The sequence below is a fragment of the Amblyomma mixtum genome, unplaced genomic scaffold, assembly GCF_055824585.1.
Source record: "Amblyomma mixtum isolate Tamu unplaced genomic scaffold, ASM5582458v1 scaffold_29, whole genome shotgun sequence".
Classification (NCBI taxonomy): Eukaryota; Metazoa; Arthropoda; class Arachnida; order Ixodida; family Ixodidae; genus Amblyomma; species Amblyomma mixtum.
Window position 1 is genome coordinate 219698 of NW_028317726.1, and position 13891 is coordinate 233588.

The window sequence follows — 13891 nt, forward strand, 5'->3', positions numbered from 1 at the left end:
CCCCTTCAACGTCGCTATAACGAGTTTAAACTGTATATACTTCTCTTCTTTTAAATTTTTGCGAATGACAGTGACAAATGACGTTGAAAAAATTAGCAGGAGACGATCCAACATACTGCGTACTGAAAAACTTTGATCATCGACTACATGATGAGGATGGTGATATTCTGTGAGCTAGGTAAGCAAAGGCGAAGCGTAGATATAGTAAGACACTGCATGTGACTGCACGTGTAACGTACCCCATTTATTCCAGGTTGACTGTTATCTCCTTAGGATAAGAGAACTGGGTGGATATGTGATGAACACCTTTTTCAAGATAAGAGAATTGAGTGGATACGTGATCAACGCCTTTCAGCAAGCGCTTTTTTTTCCGAACACGGAGTCAGTACATGTGTTGCAGGGGATGGTTGGGCTGGCCTGACTCGTTTGAAGTCGAAACCCCTGGCTAAGCATCTCACCGAGAAATTACTTGCGCTCGGCAGCGTCTGTATTAAAGTCGCAAGCAGCACGATCGGTGTAGTTCAAAACGTACGATCTCGAGTACCAAACCTTGAGGCGCGACTTAGAGGCCAATTGTGATGAGCCGACAGCCCCCACAACGCCTGTTACTGTGGGGCTAGCGCTGTTAGCTAGGCAATCGGCAAGGCCAATCCCACTATGGTCTTTGCGTTTGCGTTCGATTGAAAAGAGTGCGTCCCTTATATCCCAAATGTACGGGGGACCTTAAATCCTAGATTTAATTTTTTCGACAGAGAGGAAATCCAGGGATTTCGTTGGTGTTTCAGGGAGTTTAAAATATGCGTAGCGCTGATTATTTGGCGATGGCCGACGTCTTTATTGTGTGCTGCCAACAACCTCACATGCAGTGAGACGAGGGAGAGGCGGTCTGTTTTACGAAGCTTGTTTAGGCACCTGGTTTGCAGAATATGCTTTTCCAACATGTGAAATTCTTCAGCCGATAATGATAATGGTTTCACCGTTGACGCTTTCGCTCTGCTTCACGAGGCACAATTTACATCATCATCATCATCATCATCATCATCATCATCATCATCAATGTCGTTGTCGTCCTTTTATTTAAAAACATGAATAAATATATGCAATGTTGGGCCAACAGTCAAGACTAGTTTAGGCCCACTTCCCAGATATTATCAGCAGTGAAAACCCTGCTGATTAAAACTCTGGACCTTCACATAATGTCGCTTGCGCTCGAGCTTGCGGCGAGGTTCCCGAAGTTCTTCTTCTGAGCACAGCTCCGGGCGACACGTCCTCAGTTCCACGGTGGTGATGGTCTGACTGACGGCATGCTCAATATGGAAGTAGAGAGGGAGTAAGATGTCCTCTGGCACACTCCCTTTTAGGAGCAGGATACGCTGCCCAAGTTCCGGAAGAGATTTCGATCAATAAAGTTCATGCAGTGCTCTAATTGTGACATCAGAGTTAACATTGTCGCCGATGAACTTCGTGAAAGCAGCCCACTTTCCCTTCAAGTGCTAACGCTGTCCAACGCTTTTTCAAAGATAAGAGGAGGCAGCTAGAGACATCGTCTGCAAGAACAGGTTCACGAGGGGACCCGACTCGGTTAAGCATCCTTTACGGCTTCCCTCCCGCGGAGAGGGTGCTTCGCCGCACAATGAGTCTTTATGCAGTGGTGCACTCTTTACAGGCGACAGCTAAAAATGCAGAAACGTTGAATTCGATCTTAGTAACCCTTGAATCGTTTCTGCGTCAGGATTTCTACGTCTTATTCATACATTAACGGGTCTCTGGAGCGCTCGGCTGACTTCGGACGAAAAGAAAGTAGCAACTTCGTGCACTATTTCAGGATTTCTTCGCTTCTTCGGCTCCTGAAAAACTGCGCGATCACTGCGGCGACCCGCGTTGGAAGAATGCGAAAGCAAAACGTCCACATACTATATCGATGTCCGTGGCTGTTCTGACGTCTATGTACTATATTCACGTCCATGGCTATTTTCACGTCTAAGTGCATTTTTTGGCGTTTAATTATGCAATTGCACCTCATCAACTAAATTTTTCTCATGGCGATATTTTAACACACACTATCTATCACGCTCACACTTTCACACATTTATCTTCAGAGAACGACGTAATCGTTCGGACAACATTTACGGACACTTTTTGCTGACGCGACGTAGCCATATAATGTCGTGGCATTAATAAGAGTGGTAGCGTTCGTGCCTTAAAGCAACATTCACTGAAGGGGAACCAAACGTGGTGCCTCATTGGAGCAAACCATGTAAGCGCGAAATTTGCTTTTCTCAGGATAGCACCACCTCTAGTTGTTTTTTTTTACTTAACTGAGCACAGAAGCTCGCCACTCATATCATGATGAAGTGTCTTACACTCGCAATCAGTGTTACGTACAACGCCTCGATGGCAGCCAGAGAACAGGTCACAGCTCGAATGAATACATCACGCTGTAGAACGCGGCACCAAACGGGCTAGTGTACCGTATTGTGCGTTTTTATCGTAAAGACTTTCAAAATTTTTCTTACCTCAACCGCTGGCTCGTTTGCGGTGAAACTGCACTCAAAGCTTGCGTATTATGGTAACTTTTGTATCGCAGCAAGTTTTACAACGGTACTTACTTAGTTGAGCCGTGCATGATGCAAAAGTGCAATCGTCTGCGTCGAGATCGGCGTACGGAAACCCAAAACACCGAGTTTTTGCTGAAGGGCGGCAGTAGCGCCATCTGTCTTCCACAACGAAATTAAACAAGAAAACCACAGCTCAGGACTTCGCGACGTCGTCCTCCGACGCTTTAGGAGAGCCACGAAAGCAGACGATATAAGCTAAATTGGATAAAGTCATTGGACGAAAAAAAGACGTCAAAGAATATTCTTTTAACGGCACAGCCGCGCTAAAATAGTTGTTTCTGGCACTTTTTCTGCTCAGTTGGCCGAAAATGTTCGAAGCGCTTCAGTTGAAGCAGACGAAAAGGCCCCGAGCTCCTTGCAACGCTCGCCTTGGCGCCTCGTGACGCTTTCCACTGCAGAAGAGAGATGGCGCTATTGCCGCCCTTCAGCAAAAACCCGCTGTTTTTGGCTTCGGTTCGCCGATCTCGACGCAGACGATTACGCTTTTGCATCATGCACGGCTCAACTAAGTAAGTACCGTTGTAAAACTTGGTACGATACAAAAGTTACCATAATACGCAAGCTCTGAGTGCAGTTTCACCGCAAACGAGCCAGCGGTTGAGGTAAGAAAAATTTTGAAAGTCTTTACGATAACAACGCACAATACGGTACTAATGGCAGCCTTCTTGCTTTAGGCCTAACGGTGTGGTGCTCAAGGGTAAGGAGACGCGAATGATATGGTCATGGCCGACGTCCTTATTTTGCGCTGGCAATGACCTCACAACGAGAGAAAAGGAGGATGGTTTGCAAAGCGAGTGCAGGCACTTAGTAGGGATGGTTTGCACAACACTCCAATGTCCTAGCGTACACGGTTCTTTTACGCAAATCACTGAAGGTCAGGGCATCAGCACAGCATTAGAAGGTCAGTAGCGCAGCCAGTGCAGGTAGGGATCTTGGCGTGGAAAGTCTGCGATGCTTGAATTCTTTAACGCAAAGTGATTTTGAAAATATATTTGAGTAAGATGTAAATGATAGAGCAGAGAAGAGACAATAAAATGCAAGCGGTTCAGTTGATTCTTTTCTATACTTTTGTTTTCTTAAAGGAAAATATTTTTTTTTTTGCAATTAAAGAACAAGGCTGCCAAAAACTTTTACCGTAATTACCGGATTATAACGCGCTCTCGAATCTAACGCGCACCCGTTTGTAGAGTGGTTTCGGCTTTGTATCCCAATTTAAAGCGCATGCCGCTTCGAGTTTGAATTTTCGTGAAAAAAAAAAGATAGAGTGCGCATTACAGTCGGGTAAATACGATGCCTTATCGCAAAGGGAATTTGCGATGAAAGGGATTACATCGTTTCAGCTAGCTCTATTACTTGTGGACGTCCCCACCATGAATTAAATCGAGAAGAAGCTGAGGCTGTAGTTGGCTGGTTGTTGGTGTTACTCAACACGGCTGTTCGTTTTGTTTGCTTCTGTCTGAAGACTATTTCTTGTTTTTATTGCGAAGGCAATACTGCTTGCACTTTTCTGCCATCGATGGAGGTTCATCCTTCGCTTCGGCACAGCTGCGGTGCGCTACCACGTGACCGCGTGACGTCACGACAAGAGGAGAGCTGGGGGCCCAACTCGTCTCACCGATGGAGTCTCAGCAATTTAATTAAATCAATTAAATTAATTTGTTGATTAATTCAATTAATTAAATTAATCAATTTTAGTTAATGCCGAAGAAGAATCTATGAGTAGTGCGGAGCGATATATAATCACAAGAGAAGAAAACGCCGTGCGGAAGAAACGCCGGAGCAGAAAGAAGAGCGGCCTGCTAAAGGAGATTGCAGTATACAGCCAAGAAGAAAGAGCAGAGCATTGTGGTGATTCGAGACGGTGGCATCGTGGCTCAGCGACGTGAAGAACAAGAGATGAGAGTTGGCGAGTTCGAGTCTGCTACGCGTGAATTCGAGAAACGGAACTACCAGCAGAACCAAGCGCTGCCAGGTGTTATTGCTTTCGCAGTCAGCCAGGCTTAACCAAGCTAAGCCTTCAGCCATTTTTTTTTCATGCTAGCTGACGCCGTTTACTGCGGAGAACAGCGGATGGCCTGTCAGTCTTTACGTGCGTAGTCGTTCAATTCGACAAGAGGCAAGTTCGTTCCAGTGTAAACAATGCCACATGCGCGCTTACCCTCTCCAGAGTCTCCGACGGCGCACATTCACTCTGGTTGAGTTTCCGGCAGAACTTGGGAAATAACACCTGGGTCGAACCCATCATCGTCAGTGTGTCGATGGCCTTGCCGACGATCTCCTGCGTGTGAGAAGCGTTTGTTAATTTTCGTCGCAATGAATGAATGAATGAATGAATGAATGAATGAATGAATGAATGAATGAATGAATGAATGAATGAATGAATGAATGAATGAATGAATGAATGAATGAATGAATGAATGAATGAATGAATGAATGAATGAATTACTTCGAATAAGGACGGAAACTTCGGCAGCTAACGCCGGCACCCTGTCAGTAATATTGAATTGTGCCGCAGTCAAGAGCAGAGGGCAATTACGCATGTCCAGTCTCAGTCGCAGTACAGTGGGCACCTCATACACAGATGTGAAATTGAGCCGCATAAAATATTTCCGTTGACATCTTTTAAAACTCCGTTCAAAACTTCGGCCAACTATCCCAAGCTGCACGGGTAAGCGGCCCAATGTTGTAAATGAATGGTTTCAATCTGTTCCTCTGTAGGACCAGCATTTGCATATGCGTTTCTAGTATTGGACCGATTACCTGTGCTGCTTCGGATATGCACCATTCGGTGGGTACACTCATAAAATATGGTACCAGCCGTTAGTGTGGCACACACAGAAACTTTTCCTTCCGTAGAAGCTGCCATGGCAAGTTCTGAGCGTTTCACCTAACTCGTGCAGGCGGCCCCACAATTCGCAGAACATCTACGTTGTTGTCGTACATATATTATCGCAACTAGAACGAACCCACAGAAAAAAAAAGAAGACGCAACAGCACGTGGTCTTGGTTTGCGGTAAAATATTGGTACGTGACGGCGCGCCGATCATGACCGAACATGAAGGATGGTGATGCTATTATTTTAATGGCACTGACGACCTGGCTCGAGCGCTTCTGCCCGCGCCTCTGCACAGTTTGTCATCTTCTAGTCCGTCACAATATCGTCACCGCTGTCCTCCTTATCATCGGCCATATTACTTTCACAATGCATGACAAGGGCATCTTCCATTCACATTTAATGACTGTCGCGGCCAGCCTATGACCGAAAATGACGTTGTTTCACCAGTTCACCTGAATTTTGGTCAATGCCGGCTGTACCTTGTTTCCCCTTGTTTCACCTTGTTTCACCAGTTCGCCTGAATTTTGGTCAATGCCGGCTGTACATTTGCCTTTCCTGCGAATTCACCGTTATCTTAGCGAATAATCGGCTACTTGTTCGCCTGATTATCTGATTCCTCTTCGTTTCCTCTATTATATCATTAACTTAATTTTGCTTTCTTATCCACCTTGCTCCCTTTCTCTCACAACGCTAACTATTATCATTTTGCAGCGACAGCTGTTACAAAGCATGTTTCCCAGTTCAGTGTCGGCGTAATACCGCAGCATACTGATTTGACAGGATGTAGTGACGTCACACATGACGTTACCGCAACGCGGCTTGGCAGCGCACCACTTTGAGTAGTCTGAACACAGTGACGCCGCGCGCGCTGTGCCAGAAAAGAAGACAAATTACAATGAATACACATTATTATATCCACCATCTTAAAGTGCTGTCGCTGAATCTTGCGATTTTTTGACATTCAGAGCTCCAGTGTTCGGGGGTACTTGACCACTGCTATGATTTTCGCTACTGGCATGAATCTTATGTTAGAGCTTACCTCCAATTAAAACTGTGGCCACTGACTCACGCTTAAGTGGTAATAGTGAAAAAAAAAAGTGTCTCAGCTGGCCTAATATCTTCGATCTTTGTAGCCAGTATCTTAATATCAGATAATTCGTTGAAGTTTGTTCTGTCCGCCGGAGAGTTTTCAACCTGTCTTGCCTTTCTGCTCTAAAGTTGTTTTGCACGACAATTTAGCTGCACACCTGGACTCCTGCTTGCTTATTTTTGAAGTGACGTACTGGAAAGAGGTTGTTGGGTTGTGTATTTGTCTTCATGCATGCAAAGTGACAACATCGAGAATACCGCGAAGAGGCGAGTGGTTGGAGGTATGGGGGGGGGGGGGGGGTTAGTATTATTTAAGTCAACGAACAGAATTTTCATTCCTCTTCTATTTCTATTTCGCTCCCTCTATCCCCCTCCCCACGTATGCAGGGTAGCCTACCAGTCTTTGCCTGTTTAACCTTGCTGGGTCTCCTTTCTTGAATCTCTCTATATTATATATTGTCTTGCACTCAGCCCGGTATCCTGGACACCCGTGAACGCACAGTTCAATAAAATATGCGTTCGAATTTAGTTTCCAAACATTTTTGTGCTTTCTTCTGTAAAGCGTGCACCACTGCAATAAGTTTCATTATGCGGCGAAGCATTCATGCCGCAGGTGGAGAACTGTTAACGATGATGAGCCAAGTCGTGTCCATTCGTGACTTCTTGCGGACGGTTTCTGCGACTGTCTTCTGTATGCGGCCCCTTTATCTGGATAACTAGATTTCTCGTAATTTTCCGTGGCTTGTGTTTGGTGGAAAACTGCTTAACACCACTTGCTGGGCGTGTTGGTAAATCATGCTTACAAATACACAGCGCAAAGACAAACACGGACAAGTAAGGAAACACCACAAAGCGCTTTGTGGTGTTTCCTTACTTCTCCGTGTTTGTCTTTGCGCTGTGTAGTTGCGAGCGTGGAGAACTGTGCAGCTGCTTGGCTCATTTTCCGTGCGAGGGAAACGAAACAGCGCTAAGGAGCGGATCTTCAGTATAGGAGACACAAAAGACATCAGTCACATCTACGGACAGTTAGCCGGTGGCAGTTTTCCTTCTCCTGGTGAGCCGGGTATCCCATGCATCTGTTAGCACGCTATCAGTGCAGTGGCACAGATAAGGGCTTGAGATAGAAATACTATATGTGACAACGTTCAGGCTTGTTGCGCTAAGCACGAGATTCAGAGACGGCGACCGTAAACGGTTTCAATCTGGCCTCCCACCTATATGCAGTGCTTGAGAAGTGTTTCGAAGCGTTTTGTCGGCGCCTTACGACCGCGTGTCCTACCAACGACAACGATTGTTGCGTGGGCTGCGTACGCGGGTGGTCACGTGACCGCGGGTGAGTGCATCTTTGTCTTCGCTTTCCCTCAGGCTGTGCTTCGCCTCGTTCCTTCTTTCCCTACGAGGCGCGATGCAAGGGCTGCGTGCAGTGGGTGGTCACGAGATCGCGGACCGAGTGAAGCCACGCTGTGGCTGGCGCGTGAAAGTAACAGCTTTCGCTGCAAAATGAAGTTCCTGACGTTTTTAAATCCGTATCTTCGCTCGAGTTGACTTATTTTGGAGCGAAATGAAAGTGACGGTCAAGGCAGCGGCCTCACCTCACAGCCGTCGAGGGCTTTGCTGATGCGGTCGACGAACTGGGTGGCCACTTCGCTGGTGCTTGTACCCCTGCATAGAGACTGAGTCAGGGAAGCTATGGCGTTCAGTCCTGTTCATTCACTACGGAGCTTGATGCTCTTAAATACAAATACTCGTAACGTACTCGGTAATGTACTCGAGACAAATGGTTTGTTTCGAAAAACTTGATATAATACAACGGATCACGCAGAAACATTGCCAAAAAGCAATTTAGAATGAATTTTGGATAAGTCCCTTGGATCACATGACCAAATATGCGTTTTAGGCAGCGCGTCTGAATGCCGCATATGGCGTGGTAGTCAGCTGACCTCCGAGTTTTGGATTAATAAAGGCGCCGCATTGCAATACATGTAGCTTATGGGAAGTTTCTCAACTCGTATGATCAAAAGGCTCTCGCGAAAGACGAAAATTGAACATGTAAAAAAAAAGAGCTTCTGGTAGTCACCTGTTTTCTGCTCTGTCTTTTTTTTTCGCTTACCCCTATCCCCCCCCCCCCCCCCCCCCCCCCCGCCCTTTTGAAATCAAAACATGCCAACTATCCCAAACTGAAGTTCTATTGAAAACTGGGCTGTTCGAGATTGCCTTCGGTTTTTAGAAGTGTCCTAAGCGGTTGCCTGTTCCGATAGGCAGTGTTGTGGTAAAGAGTACGGAATATGCATTCATGTCATAACTGAATATATTTTCGAGTCTTACGTAATAGCGTCGTGGTGCTGCGCCATTGCGATCGCCATTTCTGAAAAAAAGCAAAAAACAAAACAAAAATCAGACGGCGGTGAAGAAAGCATGTGAATTTGGTAGAGAATTTTGCGTAGAGAACTCTCCATGTCGAAAAAAAAAATTAAAGTATGCAGTACAGTCGTCAGGTACACCATTGTTTAGCATAAAATGCTGTCTTTGTCGACCCCTTTCTACTCTCGTTGAATACGGCCTCAGTGGATCCACAGCTGAATGTTCCTGACAATGGCTTCCTAAATCCTTTGCGCGAACTTTCATGCCTAGCGGGATATAGCTCAAGAATGAAGCGGAAAATGCGCCTCAAAGGAGGCTTTGCAGCCAATGACATCGACCTACTGTCATGACGTCATGACAATAGGCCGACACCATTGGCTGGAGGACATGCTTTGAAGGGAACCGCTGCTTCGTTCTTGAGCTGTACCCGACTTGAGTGGTTAACGTACGACTAACAGAAGCTTGAGGAATTAGGATAATGCAAATGAGAGGTTATTGTGAAGCGCCTACCCAGTTTTTGTATCGTTGGTTCCTGCATCATGTTGAGGAGCGCCGTCACCTGGCGGCAGACCTGAAAAGTAATCAGTGCTGCTTGGAACGGAACTGCGAAAACTTGCGCTCCAAGCATCTTGTTATGCAACATCCAACGCACAGCGTTCATACTTAAACCTCGTTCCAGAAAGCATTACATATACCAGCCGTTATCGTGATCATCGCTGTACCTTTTTCGTCAGGCAGGTTTTAATAAGAGCATTCATTCGTGATAAGATCTCAATAATGAGCGAAATATGCAAGTGAAAATATCCAGGGAGTTTTTAGCAGTCCATATTAGCACACCTAATAGCTTGATTTTTGGCGAACTTGGGATAACTTTACAAGGCTGACGTTACTTTCTGGCAATGTGGGCAGCATGGTAAAGAGAAAGCATGAGAGTAGAAGCTTCTGGTAAGGAACTTTCGCTATTTGATGCAGAAACCGATGTAGCTGCGCTTTCATAAAAGCACTGCTTTTTATGTCATTTTGAGTCAGTGTTTATGGCTACATTTAAGGCACTCTAACGCTATGGGCCTTTTGCTTTCACTTGTAGGAACTAGGGCTTCTTTTACATATGCATTTAGGAGTACACAGGCACGCACAAACAAAAAAGACCCCCCCCCCCCCCCTCTCCCCCTAACACTAATAAACTATTGAAATTCGTGCACAACATTGCCTGTTCCGTCTCTGTGTCATCCACTGTTCGTCTCAGTGCATCAGTACAGCATGCCGTATACCTCCACTTGACGAAGGGCTTTGCTGAAACGCCGGCGCCGGACTCGGATTTTACCTTTTTTCTGCAAGCAATGAATTTACAAGCTTCATCTTGGCATCTCTAAAATGCTTAAGGCTAAAATCCAAAGTTATTGAATCATATAAGCCCCAGATGTCAGGTTTTAAAAAAGGTCATTGGTTAGATTTTGAAGATCGACGTGACTTTTATACCTATGGTGACGCCAGCTATTGGCGGCATCCTGCAACTCTTTTTCATTGTTTGCACCAGCTCAGATAACTTCACTTGCATAAGCCAGGAAGAGATTATCGAGAAATCTCAATTTTGGATCAATGAGCTTTCCAGTTTTTTTTTTTTTGGAGCACAGCTAGAAAACATATCTAGGCAGTCCAAAGTCCCTTTACCTTTTTGCTTCATCCATATGGCTTCGGGCAAGTGACTATCATTACATATAGTCGTCATAATCATCGTAATCGTCATCATCTTCATTCGCTATCATGATCGTTTGTCGGCAGCGTTGCGAATGGCATGACTACAGAGCGCTGTGCTTGCATGCGGCCATCGTGGGCAGACCTGTAGGAAGTTGGATGCCTGGCGTATGTGGTACTTGAGTTGCGGCCGGCTGCTGTAGAAGCCCGTCCACCACTCGAAGTTGCGGTCCGAGTAAGGCAGGAAGTCCCCGCTGTACGAGAGCGCCTCCTCCGAGGATCTGCCCCGTTTACGCCGGAACCACTGCTCGTGCACCGCCCTCAGGTAGCACTCGGGCGTCGAGTAGAATGCGTGGTAGCGGCTGCCGTTCTGCACAGCACCCACACCCATACCCACACTCACGCGCTCGGATGCTTACTTGGAGAACAACGTGGTTTCAGTGGGCGTTTCTGGGGACGGAAAAGGATAAGATGTGTACGTAGTTTTACAATACACGGAAAATGCGTCTACTGCGTACAGAAGTTGTGGCCGCATGATTTTCATCGTGCATTGTCTTTGAGAATAATATTTAACGCTTGTGAGCCGTAGTGCATCATTGGTGCTTATTCCGCTTTCGAGAAATTAATGTTATGGGAACAGAAAAAAAAATATAAACGTGGCCGGCAACTTTGCCGGGTTCTTCACTCACTATTCTGCATAGCTCCAGCGCTGGTACGAATCGCAGGAGCGAATAAAAAAATGGCTGGGGTTCAGCGTGTCTTGAACCTAGTTGTACGAGCGAAAGCTCTGTTAAGCATGGTCCCCACTGTCGCAAATCAAGTGCTAAGGTCAGGGGTCAAGGTCAAATGTCAAGGTCAGGTACCCAACGGTAATAGTCATGTGATCACGTGGTCATACTACCATAGCTTGGGCCATACCACCACGCAGTTAAGTTCGGTTTGACCTTGCGAGGCATTTAAGATCATTGCCCCATCCTCATCGAAATCGGAAGTTGTACCCCGAGGAGTAGAGCTCTCGCTCTAAAAACGGTATTGCCCTCGAGTAGCGCTGGAATTCAGGGCGCTGGGTATATAGGACGCAACAAGTTTCCGCGTATGACGTGCTACGGAAAGGCATTCATTCATTCATTCATTCATTCATTCATTCATTCATTCATTCATTCATTCATTCATTCATTCATTCATTCATTCATTCATTCATTCATTCATTCATTCATTCATTCATTCATTCATTCATTCATTCATTCATTCATTCATTCATTCATTCATTCATTCATTCATTCAGCTCACCACTGCGTTGATGGTGTCGATGAGCGTGTCCATCTGCGAGTACCACACCGTGGCGTTGGTGTAGGCGAAGTCGTCCCCGAACATCATGATGCGCTGCTGTGTCTGGTAGCCACGACCCGTCTGCGCCCCCCAATAGGAAGGCTTACGCGCCCGGTTTAAACGCTGTATGTACTACTTACATAGGACGATGGCTTAAAAACAAAAACAAAAAAAAAACAAAGCGAATCGACTTCTCCAGCTGAATATAAGGGGACCATGTGTGAATCTGTACTGGTCCCTCAAGAGGGTGTAAGGTGATCTAACGTTCTAAACTTGTCCAGACCTGTAATTCCAATTCCAAACTTTTATTTCACAAATGTGCACATTCTTTAGAATGAGCCACAGGCCAAAAGCTAAAGGAAATAGCTTGAAAATGCCTGTGGCTCATCTAAGAGCCATTACAAATTAATAAATAAGATAAACACATACATACAACGGTAAGAGCCGAAAGTACTTAGGTCTCCGAAATCGGATATGTTATTTGAACAGTAACACGAGCATTCGAGGTTTCATACCTTCGGTCATGCGAATACTGGTAATTTACATGAGTGCAAATTCTGTTTCCATAATTTACGGCATATATTAACCTGTGTGTTTTAATGGACAGGAGCTTCGCCTGAATGAATGCAGCTGTAGCATAACGAGAGTACCCCTACGTTCACCATGACCTTCAGCAGGAGTTCGGGTACGAGCTCTTGACGCCGTTGAGGTCTTCCGCGAGGGCTCTTTAAAAGGCAACTGCAACACTTTTTGTGAACTTCGGGATATGCGAGGCTTCAAATCTGTATAGGCCCTAGGCAAAGTATGCCAAGTCTTTTTGCATTAGCATTTAAAAGATTGACGTAATCGAAAATTGAATTTTGTACTTCTCCTCGAAGCAGTGAAGGTGTGCGGGGAAGTTTAATGCGACGTCACAGAAGGTATGATTTAAATTGCCACTGTCGTCAGCCACACCCTTCCGTGCCTCGTTGGATGATGCCAAACAACGTTCGCCGCGGGCTTTGCCTTCGGTAGCGTTCGTTTTTTTTTTATTTCAAAACAGGCGTTTATGCGTTGAAAATGTACCGATAACTTCGATGACGTCATCATGTGTCCTCCACTTGGTGCCGTGCACTGCGGAGAAGCTTGAAGGCCGTCGCGACTTTAATCGACGATTTCGTCACCATTTAAAATGGTGAAATAGTTTCACACATTCGACCCTTTTAAACCTATGCCGTTGCCCTGTAAGGGCTCCGCCATGATAGTGGCGCTTGCTATAATTTTGCCACTCCCGCCCTAATGACAGGGCCAAGAGTCCGGTTGTTTCTCGCACGTTTAGGATACTAGCCTGCACGGGCGGTGGGTCAGGTGATTCTCTGGCCAAGACATCCCGCGGCGACTCCCTGTAGCGCCTTCTGGCGGCGGCAGCCGGAAACACCGGCGCGCAGTCCGTCGAACCCGGTGGGCAGCTTTCGTCGCCAGGGTTCGCTCGCGTCCGGGTGCCCTTCTGCGCCATCGGAGTTGAGGGAGCACTCGTGAGGAATGGCCTTGAAGAGTGACCGCTAACACTAACAACGGGCCCAAAAGTTATGGGACAATGTTCTACGAAGTGTGCGCACCTATCTCTATTACGTATATCCTCCCTTCACTCGAAGTGTAAACTTCGTCTGCGATTTGTTTGAGACGCTTAGGATATGATAAGATAGATTCCATGACATGTTACATAAATGAAGTTGCTCGCAGACCTTGTCTTATGTAAAGTCGTGTCCGGTACAGCACAGAGCATTCTAATTATTCTCACGCATTACATGTTTCGGACAACACTTAATTTTTGCCCCGTAAGATGTGAGAGGTGCACGATCGCTGGAGCGGGTTTCGTATTATTATGACTGCGATTGTGTACATACATAAACGAGGTGGAAATAATGAAATTCATTAATTCAGTGGTGCTTAGGCTCATCACCATCTATACCATCCATTAACG

At 46.0% G+C, this 13891-nt stretch overlaps 1 protein-coding gene across 4 annotated transcripts in view; it reads right to left on the reverse strand.

Moving 5' to 3' along the window:
* Nucleotides 1-13410, reverse strand: part of LOC149324469 (lysosomal alpha-mannosidase-like) — a 34244-nt gene extending 20834 nt beyond the window's left edge. For 3 of the 4 annotated variants that reach the window (XM_089565481.1, XM_089565480.1, XM_089565479.1), the window contains exons 1-6: nt 11890-12003; nt 10745-11049; nt 9415-9475; nt 8869-8908; nt 8136-8205; nt 4777-4896 (exon numbers count right to left, since the gene is read on the reverse strand). In XM_089565481.1, the coding sequence (XP_089421607.1) occupies nt 4777-4896; nt 8136-8205; nt 8869-8908; nt 9415-9475; nt 10745-10990 (537 nt within the window). In that variant the 5' untranslated portion in view covers nt 10991-11049; nt 11890-12003. Of the gene's footprint in view, nt 1-4776; nt 4897-8135; nt 8206-8868; nt 8909-9414; nt 9476-10744; nt 11050-11889; nt 12010-13255 lie in introns of those variants that run through there. The other variant, XM_089565482.1, reaches the window with a different exon arrangement.
* Nucleotides 13411-13891: the final 481 nt, after the last annotated feature.